The sequence below is a fragment of the Schistocerca gregaria genome, chromosome X, assembly GCF_023897955.1.
Source record: "Schistocerca gregaria isolate iqSchGreg1 chromosome X, iqSchGreg1.2, whole genome shotgun sequence".
NCBI classification, from domain to species: Eukaryota; Metazoa; Arthropoda; class Insecta; order Orthoptera; family Acrididae; genus Schistocerca; species Schistocerca gregaria.
This window is the reverse complement of record NC_064931.1, coordinates 129,344,799-129,363,332: the sequence shown is the minus strand read 5'-3', so window position 1 is coordinate 129,363,332 and position 18,534 is coordinate 129,344,799. Positions and strand designations below refer to the sequence as shown.

General features: G+C 43.1%; 1 protein-coding gene across 1 annotated transcript in view; it reads right to left on the bottom strand.

The window, feature by feature from the left end:
• The window catches only part of LOC126297767 (Down syndrome cell adhesion molecule-like protein Dscam2), a 1,507,668-nt gene that overhangs the window by 750,175 nt on the left and 738,959 nt on the right, over nt 1-18,534 (bottom strand). The window contains exon 4 of the mRNA XM_049988942.1: nt 394-543. Coding sequence (XP_049844899.1) covers nt 394-543 — 150 coding nt within the window. The remainder of the gene's footprint in view (nt 1-393; nt 544-18,534) is intronic.

The window sequence follows — 18,534 nt, the reverse complement described above, 5'->3', positions numbered from 1 at the left end:
TGTTTATGCTTGTTATTATTTTAATAAATGTGTGTGAAAATTATTCAAGTTCTGTTTAAAGTCGGTCACCGTCAATCTGCTACTCCAATGTGCAAGTGGCATTTCTATCGTCTGACCTAACGGCAGAAGATAAACACGCCACAATAAGACCACGAGACATATTGCTGACACCCGCCTACTTCGTTAGACCGACAAGTCAAATAATGTGATGGCGTGTGTACAGAAGGTCTTACAGCACGCACACCAAACCTCGTAAATCGTTTCGTAGGCGTGTGACCGTGTGTCAATGAATGGATTATGTTGGAGTTGCTGTGTGGCACTCGATTTAGCTTATCACGAGAGATGCGAGACAGAATATCCGTGTTCAGAGTGAAGAGTAAGTAGGGCGCTCACCGGTGACGGAGAACTTGGCGCGGCCGGCGCTGAGCGTGGTGAGCCCCGTGAGCCTGTTGACGGCGCGGCACTGGTACCAGCGGTAGCGGTCGCTGTCGTCCGCGTGGCGCACCAGCAGCTCGCCAGTCGGCAACATGTGTAGCTTCCCATCTGCACACAGCGCACGCCCGCGTTACACGGCTAGGCAGCGACAGCTTAAAATGTATACATCTCACAAATTAAATTTACCTCGAGACAAAAAAAATGTTCAGATGTGTGTGAAATCTCAAGGGACTTAACTGCTAAGGTCATCAGTCCCTAAGCTTACACACTACTTAACCTAAATTATCCTAAGGACAAACACACACACCCATGCCCGAGGGAGGACTCGAACCTCCGCCGGGAGCCAGCCGCACAGTCCATGACTGCTGCGCCCCAGACCGCTCGGCTAATCCCGCGCGGCGCCCCAGTCCTCGAGACATATGAGTCTCATCTTATCTACGATAATGATAAGAAGGTGAGCAAATGAATTACATTTTGTGACTTGGGCAGGACTTGATTCCATGGCCTCCCGCTTACTAGGTTGATGTACTGGCCACTACACCGTAGCTGCATAGGTAACATAACCGCATGTACTGCACTAGTCCAATGCCCCCCCTCCCCTTCTTAAATCGTCGCCGAGTCGCTCCGGTATTGGAATAGTGATGATGAGGTCCCATACTCCGGGGAGTATAGGGGACGATGCGGGAGACCCGCACCAAAAAGTGTCCAAATGTGTGATATCTTATGCAACTTGTGGTGTCACCGCCAGACACCACACTTGCTAGGTGGTAGCCTTTAAATCGGCCGCTGTCCGTTAGCATACGACGGACCCGCGTGTCGCCACTATCAGTGATTGCAGACCGAGCGCCGCCACACGGCAGGTCTAGAGAGACTTCCTAGCACTCGCCCCAGTTGTACAGCCGACTTTGCTAGCGATGGTTCACTGGCAAAATACGCTCTCATTTGCCGAGACGATAGTTTAGCATAGCCTTCTGCTACGTCATATGCTACGACCTAGCAAGGCGCCATATCCAGTTACTATTCTGAACAGATAATATTGTGAATCATGTACCGTCAAGAGCGACGTTCATCATTAATGGATTAAAATTAAGTATTCCACCAGTTACGTCCGTTTTTCTAAATTCTAATTTCCTTGTCCTGCTCCAGACCTCACGCCAGCCTGCGTGAGCTAAAACGCGTGCATTTCGGCCTCCTCTAGTAACACGGTGTTGGCTCTCCTGCCAACCACAACAGAACTTAACTGCTAAGATCATCAGTCCCTAAGCTTACACACTACTTAACCTAAATTATCCTAACAACAAACACACACACCCATGCCCGAGGGAGGACTCGAACCTCCGCCGGGAGAGACTCGCACCGCTGACTGGGCAAGGTCCTAGCGGAGCTGGTTTTCCATTGCGTTCCTCATACCGTAATGGGAATGAATGATGATGAAGACGACACAACACCCAGTCATCTCTAGGCAGGGAAAATCCCTAACCCCGCCGGGAACAGAACCCGGGACCCGATGCGCGGTAAGCGAGAACGCCACCGCAAGACAACGAGATGCAGACAATTTGAATAGTACAACAGCTTTATATCAAATGGGGAAATCCTGCCTGTACCTCAGACCTAGGTGATCTATAGATTTTATATAATTAAATTTTCCTTGAGAAATACGAGTCTCAACTTCATCTACAATATTGACAGAAGCTGTTACCAGAGAGCCTCGGCAATACTGACGATTTAAGAAGGGGAAAATAGGCAGAAGACGTGAATTGAAGTTTGTGTTAAGGAGGGCACTGGACTAGGTTTGGTCGGTGCAGCTGGCATTACCTTTATTGCTACGGTGATGTAACGGCTCAAACATCTGCATAGTAAGGAAGAGACTCGGATTCAAGACCCTGCAGTGGCACAAATTTTAATTCATTTCATCAGTTTCTATCATTGAGCGAAAGAAGAGAGAGAGAGAGAGAGAGAGAGAGAGAGAGAGAGAGAGAGAGAGAGAGAGAGAGAGAGAGAGGTATAGTTCCACAGATTTAACGATCCGACAACAGTAATAAATCTATTGGATAAGAAAGAGGTGAAATGATTGTGGGAAACACACGGTAGCACCATAATTTGATTTTTGTGAATAATGATTTATTAAAAACTAAAACTTCCTGCAAGATTAAAACTGTGTGCCGGACCGAGACTGTGGCTAAGCCATGTCTCCGCAATATGGTTTCTTCCAGGTCCAAATGGTTCGAATGGCTCTCAGCACTATAAGACTTAACATCTGAGGTCACCAGCCCCGTGGAACTTAGAACTCTTTAAACCTAACTAACCTAAGGACCTCACATACATCCATGTCCGACACACGATTCGAACCCGCGACCGTTGCGGTCGCGCGGTTCCAGACTGAAGCGCCTAGAACCGCTCGGCCACACCGGCCGGCTATTGGAATACTACATCAGCTTTATATCTAATAGGAAAACCCTGCCTGCACCTCAGACGTAGGTGATCTATAGATCTTATATAATTAAATTTTCCTTGAGAAATATGTGTCTCAACTTCATGTACAGTATTGACAGAAACTGATACCGGAAAGCCTCGGCAATACTGACGATTCGACCGTTGTGGCCGAGCGGTTTTAGGCGCTACAGTCCTGAACCGCACTGCTTCTACGGTCGCAGGTCCGAATCCTGCCTCGATCATGGATGTGTGGGATGTCCTTAGGTTACTTAGGTTTAAGTAGTTGTAAGTGTACAGGGCTGATGACCTCAGATGTTAAGTCTCATAGTGCTTAGAGCCAGAAAATGGTTCAAATGGCGCTAAGCAGTATGGGACTTAACATCTGAGGTCATCAGTCCCCTAGAACTTAGAACTACTTAAACCTAACCAACCTAAGGATATGACACACATCCATGCCCGAGGCAGGATTCGAACCTGCAACCGTACCGGTCGCGCGGTCCCGGACTATAGCGCCTAGAACCGCTCGGCGAATGCGGCTGGCGCTTAGTGCCCTTTGAACCATTTGAATACTGACGATTTAAGAAGGGGAAAATAGGCAGAAGACGTGAATTGAAGTTTGTGTTAAGGAGGGCACTGGAGTAGGTTTAGTTGGTGCAGCTGTATTACCTTTATTGCTACGGTGATGTGACGGCTAACACATCTGCCTACTAAGGAAGAGACTCGGGTTCAAGATCCGGCAGTGGCACAAATTTTGATTCATTTCATCAGTTTCTATCACTGAGCGAAAGAAAGAGAAGGGAGAGAGAGAGAGAGAGAGAGAGAGAGAGAGAGAGAGAGAGAGAGAGAGAGAGAGGTATAGTTCCACTCATTTAACGATCCGACGACAGTTATAAATAATAAATAGGGGCACTACGAATGTAGTGTGTCGACATTAAGTTGGGAATGTGGGTCCCACGGGGAGCGTGCAAGGGATAAATCCCTGCAGTCGCACTATCCTCTGTGCCCTCGCTGTCTAAGATGGATGGAGCGTCTGCCATGTAAGCAGGAGGTCCCGGGTTCGAGTCTCGGTCGGGGCACACATTTACAACTGTCCCCGTTGATGTATATCAACGCCTTTCGGTAGCGTAACGTCTTTGTTTAATTATCATCTTATTCTAGAGCGCTGCGTGGTCACCGATGGTATCTGTTCTTTCGGATATGTCCGAAAGAACACATACCATCTTCATAAACTTCAGTTCACGCCTTCAGCCTATTTACTGCTTCTTAAATCGTCAGTATTGCATAGTCGGTCCAGTATTGGAATAGTACATCAGCTTTATATCTAATGGGGAAATCCTACCTGTACCTCAGACTTAGGTGATCTATAGATTTCATATAATTAAATTTTCCTTGAGAAATATGAGTCTCAACTTCATCTACAATACTGACACAGGCTGATACTGGAGAGCCTCAGCAATACTGACGATTTAAGAACAGGAAAATAGGCAGAAGACGTGAATTGAAGTTTGTGTTAAGGAGGCCACTGGAGTAGGTTTAGTTGATGCAGCTGTATTGCCTTTATTGCTATGGTGATGTAACGGCTAACACATCTGCCTAGTAAGAAAGAGAGTCGGGTTCATGAGCCTGCAATGGCAAAAATTGTAATTCATTTTTATCAGAGAGAGAAGGGGAGAGAGAGGGGGTAGGGAGAGAGTGGGTAGGGAGAGAGGGGGGAGGGATAGAGAGAGGGAGGGATAGAGTGGGGGAGGGAGAGGGAGGGGGGATAGAGGGGGGAGGGAGAGAGGGTGGAGGGGAGAGAGGGAGGAGGAAGATAGAGGGTGGAGGTAGGGGGGAAAGGGGAGAGGGAGGTTGAGTTCCACACATTTAACGATCCGACAACAGTAATAAATTTATGGGATGAGAAAGAGGTGAAATGATTTTGAGAAACACATCTTAGCACTATAATTTGGTTTTTGTGAATAATGACTTACTAAAAAGTAGTTTCGAATGGAAGTACCATTTACAGGTCGATGTGAAAATAGATTATAGTAAAGACATCATGGTACTATAGGCTAAAATGCAGAACTTCGTATGCAAGTGAGCAGCTGCTTTGGTCAAGAAAATTTTCATCAAAACCTTCTGTACCGCTGTCATACGTTCTCCACAACAACGCATTATTCACTAAAAGCAGCTTCCTTGCTAACATGAATTTCTTCAAATATGGTAGAACTATGGAACACATTTCACAATAAATGTTTTCATTATCTGTATTTTCTCATTGAAGAAAAATCGAATAAAAATGATCGTAGAAGAGAACTCCGTTTAGGCACCTTACACTTCGTCTCATTTTGTCTCTGGGAGGAAGAAACCAGGTAGGAATCATGTTTTTCTTAATATTATTCAGTGATTTCTTAGGTTATTGATTGCTGTGGTACCTCTTCTTTAAGAAAGGTAATAATTCAATGGTTCCCTAATTGCGCTGGGTTTCCTGGGGTGCCGTAGCTGTGCTACAGAGGCATCACGACAACAGTGACGTTTACAGAGAGGACGGATAAAAATTCAATGTTTATTCAGTCAGTTGGAAGTTGATGGTTAAAGTGCTGACACATTATCTGCATATCCAGTTATGCTGGCAATTGATGCGATATAGTATATAGGGATCGTGTCAACCCGTTACGCATCAACTAAAGCCTGAAGATATCGCATTGAAGCGCCGAAACTGGTTGCAACAAAATAAAAATAAAATCGTAAGGACGGCTGTAGGAGTTTTATTTTCTCACAATAATAAACGGCCGTCGTCCCAAAGACCTCCTGCCAAAAGGAGGGACGTACTAAAACTTGAATAAAAATCTTGTGACTTGCGTTCGTTATCCGATGAAAGGCACGTGCCATGAAGTTCTGACTGACTTAATGATGAACATGTGAATAAGAAATGCACACTTTCCTTGAAAAAATACAATACCTTTTGGGAATGGATTTTTTTTTTTTTTTTTTTTTCTAACCTAGCACATGTATGTGATATCTTCGAAAATCAAATACAATAAATGTTTCTATGTAAGGGAGCAATTTGCGCGTTTCGAAATGAAGAGAGAATATTTTACCGTTCAGAAAACATTACAACTTTCCTTTTCAACAGTTAACGATAATGTATCGGTGATACCCTTGCCCTGTTGCATCAGTTGTTAATATCTAGTGAACTTGATTTGTCCAGCACTATAAAATCTTTTTTGAAGATTACCTACCAAAGCTTATCAAATGTTTAGAAAAATAATTTCAAGCAGAAAATATCGATAAATTTTGATGTATTCAACACCTATTTAGCGCCAAAGAACCATCTGAATTTCCTTCTTTAGCACAAGAAATCCTTAACGATTCAAAATGGTTCAAATGGCTGTAAGCACTATGGGACTTAACATCTATGGTCATCAGTCCCCTAGAACTTAGAACTACTTTACCTAACTAACCTAAGGACATCACACACATCCATGCCCGAGGCAGGATTCGAACCTGCGACCGTAGCAGTCGCGCGGTTCCGGACTGAGCGCCTAGAACCGCGAGACCACCGCGGCCGGTTCCTTAACGACTTGTAGTACACTGAAGACAGTATATGGCAGCATGGAACTGCATTATTGTTAAATATCAGTAAAGTGTCAATAGAAATATATGAAAAGACCTGAAATTGTTTGTCAATATGAGCGGCGATCCTTCACGAGAATCGGCGTTAGTCATCAAGAACAAAGGAGAATCCGTTCGATGGCAATTAACTTGGAATGATAACTTATGTCTAGTAATGGGGAAGGCAGATGCTAAATAGAAATTTGTCCGAAGAATTTCGAGTTTTTGTTCTTGACGCTTGTGCCGTGACGTTTCTGTGATTGATCAACGAACAAACAGACTTTCAAAGCCAGAGCTAATTCAGTAATTTTTACGAAATAGATCACATAAACACCCAAGCAGTTAGTTCCACCAGTACCCCCGTTTATTGTTTTTAAAAACAAAAAAAAAAGTCTTCATGTATATCCAAAACAGTAATATTTATTAACTTATTATTATACACTTCTAAGGATCACAGACTTATCAGTGGCAAAAATGTATAATATTTCTTTAATGAACTGTGATACATCTTAAAATAGTTGACTAAACTTAATCATAAAACACATAAAACAGTAACTGACACACACGTGTTTAATTTTTAACCATAGGCATAACATTTCCTTAAACGTCGCACTTCGTCTCGTACTGCATATTGATAAATTTATTGTGAGTTCACCAATGTAAGAACAGATGATGAACGTACAGCCTTAGATATGTATTGTGCAATACGTAATACGCTGACGTGACTGGAGGAGGATTTTTTATCTTCCAAGACAGTCACTTAAAAAGCCATCGTTCCAGAAGTTCGTTAATGGAAGAGCTGAAAAACATTCAGATAAGACTAACGTGATTCTTCGCCGTTTTGTTTATTCAGCGCGAGAAGGTCGCAGAAATATTCTACACGCCCTGTGCTCTTGTGTACAAGTAATTTAAATCAAATACTTTCCTCCAACTCCCTACACAATATTGCCCAACAGCTGTCTCTGTACGCTCGGATTCACTTACACACATTTCCCACATCGTCACTTTCTGACGTGCTCGTTTACACGGCAAGTGGTTCAAATGGTTCAAATGGCTCTGAGCACTATGGGACTCAACATCTATGGTCATCAGTCCCCTAGAACTTAGAACTACTTAAACCTCACTAACCTAAGGACATCACACAACACCCAGCCATCACGAGGCAGAGAAAATCCCCGACCCAGCCGGGAATCGAACCCGGGAACCCTGGCGTGGGAAGCAAGAACGCTACCGCACGACCACGAGATGCGGGCCACGGCAAGTGGTTTGCTAAAATTGTGTGGCTGATTGCAGCAGAAGCATATGGAAACAAACACATTTATAAAAATCTTAGGGTGTGTCTTTCTGCATGTCTCTCCTTAGATTCAGGATGCTTTCGAACTAAGAGGACAAATTGGAACAGACGAGCCTCAGAGAATAAGGAACAAATGGTGTAATGAAATTGATGTGAAATAAATTGCCTCAAATATGGAAACCACGAATTTTTAGACATACTCGTTTTGTAACTTCAGACACCTTTTCCTTGCTAGAGTCTGTACTCGTATGTTGTTTGTTCCAGGAGCGTTTCGCCTTTTACATTAAGGCGTCACCAGTGGATAAAGTATCGACTAAAACATGTTTTTTTTACATGCTACGTTTATAAATTAGAAAACATTCCACGTCATAATTTTGCATAAATTAATTACTATTTACAGTTATTCGATTTTCCTGCCAGAATTGACGTTTCTTATTATCTGTACATATGACAGAGATCGCACGGTCACTTCATTTATAAAACACAGACACTTTTTCACGTCACTACCTTTTTGTTTTGTAAATTTTCACGTTTTGTAAGCTAACTGCTGTGGAGTACCACTACTAGTGTGGCACTACCGTTTCTGTAAGAAATTATGACGTGAGCTGTTTTCTAGTATACAAATGTCACATATAACATCACAACTGTATTATTCCACATTAAATCCACTGAAGATGTATGAATGTACAATGTGGAATTCGTCTGGAACAAATAAAACAAATTACAACGAGAAAAGAGGCGTTTGAATTTATAAAACGAATATTTATGTACTTGCTGCGGATGATGTGTACCCTATCACGAGTCCTCTCTGCCAATTTGTCTCTTTTTTTCAAAACGGCCGCGTAGAAGTCAGCACGAGGACTGTCTTGCGAGGCAGATTTTTTTTTGTACCTTTGTATCGTTATAATGTTACAACGTGACTTCTGGCTCATTCCTTACTCAAACTAAAGCTTGTCGCCTGCGCTTAATTCTTCAGTACGTCCCTCGTTTAATGCAACAGAAAAACAGTTATAACGGATAAAAACTTAGGACGTCACGGCAGTTCTGTGGCTTGCGTTTGAAGAGACTGAGTAATTTCTCTGCAGTTACTACGACGCGGTGCTAATATGTTTGATGGTCATGTCCCAGATATAGGAATGCTCGTTCACGGGTGCATGTTAGCACCGTTCGCAAAGCTAACCACAGAGTTAAAGCGAAGGACCCCGCGTTTAATTACCTTGGTGCAGTTATCTTAAGGAGCGCTGCTGAACGTAACTTCGATGGCGTTTAATGGCCTCTCGCTGCCATTTACGCGCCGGGGTGCTTCTGATGGAAATCGATTCCTATTACGAGCAGCGACTCCGCTGATATCTTCCATTACGCGAGAAAGTAGCAGTGTGTTGTGTCTACATCTGCATACTAAGCTGCTACTGAAATGGCAGCTATAATTTTCGAATAGTAATCTTGAAAGTTACCTTCATTCTATTCACTATTGGTACGTGGAGTAGGAAGAGCGCACTATTTTCCTTAGTATGATTTCACAGTGGTAATCCTTACGTTTAAGGCATGAACATAGCTCTAAAACACTTTATAGATATAGGTAAACAACTACTTTTAAAGCCTTGCTAGTGGCTGTTCTCTCGAATGCTGCACATTCCGTGAAGTGTGTGCCATTTCATGTTATTTACAATGCTAGTGATGTTATATGAGCGCGCCTTAACTTAACATATCACTAACTATGAATTATTACCAGGAGTTGATATGGCATCAATTGGTGGCCCTAAGTAGGTGTTAATGCATATGTGGCTTCACAAAGAGTCGTTCTTATCTCTAACGTTTATCTCTGAGTCGCAAGCTAGTGACATGCGCAATACGCTGTACCAGCATGTGATTGTTTCAGGATGATGAGTAGCTGTAATTCTTCAAAATTTAAACTATCCGCTAAAAAATGTTAATGACCAACATTCATTATTGATGTGATAAATTCGGATAAATAATTCCGTAAATTACATTTTTTTTTAAATTTTAGGCTTCCAAAATCTATATTCTATAGGACTATTCTGTTTCTCTCAGTGATAGAGCGAATCGATACTCCACATTCAAAAATGATTTTGTTTTCTTCCTCACCATTCCGGCGAAAAGTGACCAAGCAAAACTTACTCATGACTAATTCTTTTCGTGATCATCTTGTTCTCTTTCGCCCCAGTATTTATGATTCTTTCACACTGCTGTTTCATATGCTGTGTAGTGGCACATCTGTGTCTCTTTTCTTATGGTTCTTGGAAATGATGTAGATGAGTAATTCTGTTTCCGAAATCTGTGTGTTTGAAATTTATAATCATCTCTTGTAACCCTTTTGAGTCTCTTCGAACAGCTTTTCCTGTCGTAACGCTTGAAATATTGGAAAATTTGCTAAATTATTCTGTGTTTTTCATCTTTCTTCAAATGAGCAAAAACGTACCATACCCAGTCTAGAATTTGTGCTGTTGGTTTGAGATGTTCTCGAAAGTTCTTATTTGTTCGTTAAAATTATCTACCATCCCAATGTTTCCATCACAGACCTTTTCGAAAATTTTTCTTTCTCTATTGTCTTCTTCAGTTCTCTTACTCTGAGTGTAGTAATACTTTCTCGATGCAATGTTTGTCGCATTATGGCAGCTCTTTAGTGTCTGATTTCTGAGTTTGTGGTGTTGTGGTGTTGTTTTGTTGTAGGTGTCCTTAGGTATCTTGTAAGCCATATTAAGTTTTATGGTTCTGGCGACATTATTTTGTATTATCTTTTATGAACATTGAAGGAATTTTGTTCAACAAGAAAATTACAGAGGTCACACGATTTCGTTTTCTGATTCCTGTTTTTATAAATGATGGTCGAGAAAATCGCCGAAAAACTTCACACTCTATTTAGAATTTGGGAGCCAATATTTTATTAATTTTAGTATTGCTTTCTTATTTTAATTCTTTCGATGAAATCTAAATAATAAACAGAAGAAGTGAATATAACTACTCTGTTTATAAGGTTTTTATTAAATGGAAAAATATACGGATACTCATTTTTGGACAAATTCGTTGAAAGTGTCCTCAACAACTACCACTCTTCGTTGCAAAGCTAAGTAGACAGACGGTTTTTACAATGGTTACCGTAAATATAATATACCCCAAACGTACTGCCCTTTGTCAGAGGGAAGTGCGCTTTCCAAGGGAAACATGGCTTTCATTAGGTCCACAATTACTGAAGTACAATAAGAGATTTCACCATGGTCAAACTCTGAAAGTGCGGAAGGTGTCTACAGGTCTTCATTTTATCTTACGTCTGAACTACTCACATGTTTCACTCAGTCATCTATGAGAACATTTTCCACAATAAGTGTCTTTCCCAGTCGCAAAACGTGCTGTGTTATTCGAATCATTCCAAAGGACGGGCAGAAGGATGACAAATACCTTGGTCGTGTTCTTTGGAATATATACAGGGCGCCCGCGAGGAATAGTCAATGACAGGAACGATCATTCGAAGCAAAAAGCTCTAGTAAGTATGGGCCCTAAAATATATACCTTAAAAGCTATGCCGGACGCTGTGGCCGAGCGGTTATGGGCGCTTAAAAACATGGTTCAAATGGCTCTGAGCACTATGGGACTCAACTGCTGTAGTCATCAGTCCTCTAGAACTTAGAACTACTTAAACCTAACTAACCTAAGGACATCACACACATCCATGCCCGAGGCAGGATTCGAACCTGCGACCGTAGCAGTCGCACGGTTCCGGACTGCGCGCCTAGAACCGCGAGACCACCGCGGCCGGCTGGGCGCTTAAGTCTGGAACTGCGCTACTGCTACGGTCGCAGGTTCGAACCCTGCTTCTGGCATGGATGTACGTGATGTCCTTAGGTTAGTTAGGTTTAAGTAGTTCTAAGTCTTGGGGACCGATGACGCCAGGTGTTTAGTCCCATAGTGCTTAGAGCCATTTGAACTATTAAAAGCTATAAGCACTTGCTCCGCAAGAGGCGAAGATGAAGTGCTTAAGAACTTTCAGCATTGCAGCGCGTCAGCAATCGTAATTATCTAAATAAATTATGAATAATCCGCCTCGATTGCGAAAATTCCCGGTGTTTACCCAGGTTTCAACGTGGATAACCACGCCTTCTTCAGAACAAAATAAAAAACAGCTTGCGTAAATGGGCATAGTCAATTTCTAAAATGAACACCCACAACGGCAGGTCCCCATAAAATTTATTAACATTACACGGTACATCCGTACCAAGTCAATAATACTACTTAACTGTGTGTGCTAGTAGTGTTATTGATTTGGTACGGATGTACCGTGTAATGTTAATAAATTTTATGGGGACCTGCCGTTGTGGGTGTTCATTTTAGAAATTGACTATGCCCATTTAGGCAAGCTGTTTTTTTATTTTGTTCTGAAGAAGGCGTGGTTATCCACGTTGAAACCTGGGTAAACACCGGGAATTTTCGCAATCGAGGCGGATTATTCATAATTTATTTATGAAGAAGTGCTCCTAGCTCTTAAACTATGCACTTCAGATCCATGTTTATTAGACAATTTTTTCTTGTTGTTGCCCATGCTAACTCTTAACAAAGCATGGAAAACAAAGACCTTTATGGAGAAGAGAGGTTTCTCGCAGTATCGAAGAGAAGTGGGCCGGCCGCGGTGGTCTCGCGGTTCTAGGCGCGCAGTCCGGAACCGTGCGACTGCTACGGTCGCAGGTTCGAATCCTGCCTCGGGCATGGATGTGTGTGATGTCCTTAGGTTAGTTCGGTTTAAGTAGTCCTATGTTCTAGGGGACTGATGACCACAGCAGTTGAGTCCCATAGTGCTCAGAGCCATTTGAAACATTTTTGAAGAGACGTCATCAAAGCTCTTAAGGTATGTATTTTAGATCCCATGTTTATTAGACTTCTTTGCTTCAACCGGTCGTTCCTGTCATATCCCTGAACACTGATCATTCCTCCTGCGCAACCCAGTATATTAGGCTGACTAATAATTATAAATAATTAAGCTTATTGTGTTGCCATTTCCTAAGAAATTTGTAAGCAGTCTCTGAAACGTTACTATTATCTAAAGAAAAGCAGAAGCATCTCGAATTAATACGAAACGTCTTGTTCCGCCTCTACATTAATTTCATCTCCGTCTTTCAACGTTCATGTTCTTACAGCACACGATCACTAGCAAAAAATACTTTTTCCTTACGGAATACCGTTACGAAATAAAGGAGCCAAATTGTGATTAAGTTTACATACTTTCCTCAGAACGGCAATGCGCTCCTACCGCCAGAACGATGCACATTGAGCTGCCACTAAACCCAATTTTCTCCGGCCGTAATTGAGTCTGCTGCGTGGGCGAAGCAGGAGGAGAAGAGGCTGCTGGGGTGGCGCATTTGCAGCGAGGAAGTTAAAAAGCTCAAGCTGGACCTCTACGCTCCCAATATCGTCTCTGCTTTAGTTTCGCCGAGTATTTTCACATTATTTCCTGCTCCCAAGCAGTTGGCCGGAAGCGTTGTAGCGGAACTCGTTACACTGAGAGACGACGCTCTCGGAGAGCCTCAAGGCCGCGGGGCCAGAAAACGTGTTACTCGTACTACTGCGGAGCTAGGTTACTCGTTGCGACTAACGTGCTTCCATTCCAACGGGTTTTGGGGAAATCGATCTTACTTCAATAGGCACAAACGGATAGGCGATCTGTCACTTTAAGTACACTACGTGATCAAAAGTATCCGGATACCTGGATGAAAATGACTTAAAATTTCGTGGCACCCTCCATCGGTAATGCTGGAATTCAGTATGGTGTCGGCCCCTTCTTAGCCTTGATGACAGCTTCCACTCTCGCAGGCATACGTTCAGTCAGGTGCTGGAAGGTTTCTTGGGGAATGGCAGCCCATTCTTCACGGAGTGGTGCACTGAGGAGAGGTATCGATATCGGTCGGTGAGACCTGGCACGAAGTCGGCGTTCCAAAACATCCCAAACGTATTCTATAGGATTTACGTCAGGACTCTGTGCAGGCCAGTCCGTTACAGGAATGTTATTGTCGTGTAACCACTCCGCCACAGGCCGTATATTATGAACAGGTGCTCTATCGTGTTGAAAGATGCAACCGCCATCCCCGAAATGCTCGTCAACAGTCGGAAGCAAGAAGGTGCTTAAAACATCAATGAAGTAGGCTTGTGCAATGACAGTGCCACGCAAATCAACAAGCGATGCAAGCCCCCTCCATGAAAAAACACGACCACACATCACCGCCTCCGAATTTTACTGTTGGCACAACACACGCTTACAGATGTTCACTGGGCATTCGCCGTACCGAAATCCTGCCATCGGATCGCCACATTGTGTACCGTCATTCGTCACACTACATAACGTTTCTCCACTGTTCAATCGTCCAATATTTACGCTCCTTACACAAACCGAGGCGTCGTTCGGCATTTACCGGCGTGATGTGTGGCTTATGAGCAGCAGTTTGACCACGAAATACAAGTTTTCTCACCTCCCGCCTAACTGTCATAGTACTTGCAGTGAATCCTGATGCAGTTTGGAATTCCTGTGCGATGGTCTGGATAACTGTCTGCGTGTTACACATTACGACCCTCTTCAATTGTCAGCGGTCTGTGTCAGTCAAGAGACGAGGTCGGCCTGTACGCTTTTGTGGTGTACGTGTTCCTTAAAGTTTCCACTTCACTATCACATCGGAAACAGTGGACCTAGGGATATTTAGGAGTGTGGAAATCTCGCGTACAGACGTGGGACACAAGTGACACCCAATCACCTCAATACGTTCGAAGTCAGTGAGTTCCGCAGAGCACCTGATTCTGCTCTCTCACGATGTCTAATGACTACTGAGTTCGCTGATGTGGTGTAACTGGCAGTAGGTAACAGCACAATGCACCTAATATGAAAAATGTATGTTTTTAGGGGTGTCCGGATACATTTAATCAGACAGTGTAATTCTGCCTTTCTCGCACTTCGTGTGATATACGCTCTGGGAGAACCGTGTGAGTATAAAGCATTTCTTGGAGCTGTAAAAGACACACACACACAGATAGAGATGCCTGAGAGGAAGAGTATGACGTCTCAATTTTTCTGATTAAACTGAAAATTCTGTGTTCAGCATTTCAGGCATTACCTGTATATTGTCGTAATGTTTTTGTGGTTGCTCCCATTTTCTAGTGAGGAAATGGAGATACTTGTAACCACATTACAAAGGAGACATTGCAAACAATGAAATGGTAATTATAGGCAGAAGAAAGTCGAAGTTCTTAGAGCCGCAAGAAAACTGCTGCAGTAGCTACTACAAAGCATTAGTCAAAACATTTGATATTTCTGGGTGAGATCGTAAACGGGAAATTATACACCAGAATACAAACAAAAAAAATCACCCACAAAATATGGTCGGATGTCAACGTACGAGGGCTGTAAGCAAAGTAAGGTCCGTTAGATCGCGAATTGCAACCTACAGTAAAGAACCGATGAAGCTTTGCATAGGTGTGTTGGACAGTGTCTCTGGTGTGCCCATCGATGGCGTAACGTTGCTCTTTGCAGTTCTGAGAGCACATTGAACAAGGAAAGATGCCTAAAAAATAATTCCTCCCAACAAGTATAAATACTTGTTATAGATTTCGCCTGATTTCATGCAGTCCACACAATGTAACTGTCATGCATTTCCTTCGTCATGGCAGTTCTCGGTTGTAGATAACAGGGGCAATGAGGACTCTCCTGCAGCGCTTTCGAAAGGAAATATTTGTTGGTCCACCATTCAGCCTGGACTTGCCTCCCTGTAATTTTCATCTCAGCTCACATGAACCGCTGGCCATGAAGACAACATTTTGGCACAAACAACAAGCTGCAGATTAGTGTAGAAAATTGGCAGACAGCACTGGCGTCTGCCTTCTACGACGAGGGTATTGGAGAGTTGGTACAAAGCTACAACAAACGTCTCAGTCGGAGCGGCTACTAATCAGAGAAGTAGCTGAGAGGCATAGCAAACTGTTGCAAATAATTAATTTTTGATTATCACTGTGGTTTCGATCTCGCGACCGATCAGACCTTACTTTCCGAATAGCCCGTGTAACTTCGTATTCGTACACACCATCGGTGAGTATGTAAATGATTATGAGCTGTCTCTGTGACAGGTAGAACGGCCATCGGGGGCATTACTTCAGTTCGTGTTACCAGGTCTGATAGGGTATGTAAGGGGCGTGGATATCGTCAGATATTAAGTGGTCATTACGAGGAACACGGAGATGCCGCGTACTCGTGTGAGACATCGTTATCAGCACCTGACAGAGTTTGAAAGGGTCCCTATTGTCGGACTCCATTTGGCGTGCTGGTCGAATCTTGAAATATCCAGATTTGTGGAGTATTCGGATGTGCCAGTGGTCCGATGTTGAACTGCATGGGAAAGTGACGGCAGGTACACTCGTCGTCAGGTTCCGGTCAACCACATCTGACTATAACAAGGGAGGATCGCCTTCTTTTGAACCGAGTGCATTGTAACTCCTTCACATCTACGCCTGTAGTGTTGTGTGTCATCCCGCACCACTGATTGGAGACTAGCAGAAGTCGAACTAGGAAATTACCGTCCTATGCTTAAGTTACTGTTAACACAACAACTCAAACGGAGGCTTTTGAATGATGCCATGGCAAGGGAGCATGAACTCCTGATGAATGGTGTCGCATTGTGTTCAGTGATGAATCGCGGTTCCGCACTATTTCGGATGATAATCTTAGGTGAGTATGGCGCGGTAACCCAGGGAAAGTTGGCATTATTCCAATGTTTTGGAGAGACAGAGTGCTGTTTCTCCTGGCGGGTAATAGTGTGGGAAACCATCGGGTATGACTTCAGGTCACAGCTGGTAGTAACTGTGACTGTGACGACACCACCGTACGGCACAGACATCCTGCATTCTCTTGGGTTACCTCCTATGCAGCAGTATCATGGGGCCAGTTTCCAACACGACAATGCTCGTAGAACGTCGATTATGCATCTATGAACAGCCTGCAGGATGTTGAGGTACTCTAGTGGCCAGCAAGATCCCTAGATCTGTCCCCGATAGAACATGTGTGGAATCAGCTCGGATGTCAGTTGCGTCGCAGTACCACTACCCAGTTACGACAGTTGTGGGTCATCTTGCCTCCAGAACGATAAAGCGCCTTTATGATACCCTTCACAACCGAATCAATGCATACTTCCAGGCTAGCGAGCGTTCAACGTCGTACCGATAAGTGAGCTAATATTGCTGAGTTCTTTGTAAATTTGACTCTATATTGTAATCACTGAAATAGCGTCACATACCCTCCCAGACCGTGAAGTTTCATTTCGTTTCCTTGTCGCATTCTGGGAGCTTTACTTTTCTGTAGTTAGCTATTGTATGTACAGCGATTGTCATCTGTAATTACCTGTTAAGCGGAATCGGGCAGTGACCTTCACTTCCAACTCTCCCCCGCCACCCCCCCCCCCCCCAGGCCCCCATTTTTCTTGTACATTTCATCCTTTAACCAAGTGTTCAGGATGAGTTACTCTAGTGCACTATTTCCTTTTTGGCCAAGTTATAGCGTCACTGGCAAGGAGAGAAATTATCTTTGATGTATTTATTTGCGTGTGTAGTAGAGGAAACTGATTTGCAGAATTTTCATTACGATAATGGCCCCAATTTTAGTACCTTGTCTGTTACGTACAACTAACATAAATAGTCGTTTATACACATGAGACAAAAAATTCTCAGCAATATCATTGAGCTGTATATATTTCATGGAAAATACAAAATTATTTCGGAAATAGGAATACATGCTGGGAATCCGATGCTATTCTCGCTTAGGAGGTAGACGCTTGTGTATCGCAATACCTACTCCGTAATTATGTGCCAAAGGGAAAATTTTCGCCGGCCGCGGTGGTCGTGCGGTTCTAGGCAGTGCAGTTCGGAACCGCGCGACTGCTACGGTCGCAGGTTCGAATCCTGCTTCGGACATGGATGTGTGATGTCCTTAGGTTAGTTAGGTTAAAGTAGCTCTAAGTTCTAGGGGACTGATGACCTAAGATGTTAAGTCCCATAGTGCTCAGAGCCATTTGACCCAATTTTTGAAAATTTTCGGGGTACGTTATGAAAGAGAATATTTTTATACCGCTTGAGGAGGCGTTTCATAAAGTGAAGAATGTTGATTTGTATTTACATAAGTGATGTCTTTTCATGAAAATAAAAGTACAATATCCTTTACTTTTAATTTTCGCTACGGTTCCTCAGGTTATATTAGAGGAAAGGCTGGTAGCACCAGTTTCTACTCATCAGTTATTGAATGAACGTAATGTTACAGACATTACAGTAGTCTGTCAGAATTTGTAAGGTTGAAGAAGAAGTTTCTGATTAAGATATTTTATGAAGTACATAATGCTGATGGCAATGTAGACACTCAGCTGCCGCTACTGACGTGGTGACTGGAGCAGTGTTTCTCATTTTGGTAGCCTACTGAGTACAGTACCCCATATAAACTATGTCGCAATGGGATAAAAGCCATCGCCATTTCCTAACTGGTAAAGACCAAGTATTTATGAAGTAGTAATCGTAGACCTGTGTGTTAACGACCTGTTAAAACTGGAAGAAAATAAAGTAACCCATCAGACTTCTGAAATTACAAGAGTCTTCACAAATAATAAGATCTCGTACTAATTGTGACTGAAAATGGAGTGTATACAGTTCTTACAAAGTTGTAAGCTGGCAATGTAGCTTAGGAAGCCTGAAAAACCCAAGAAATATAAATCTTTTGGCGCAGTTTGTAAAGGAGCCGTCTCAGAGTGTTT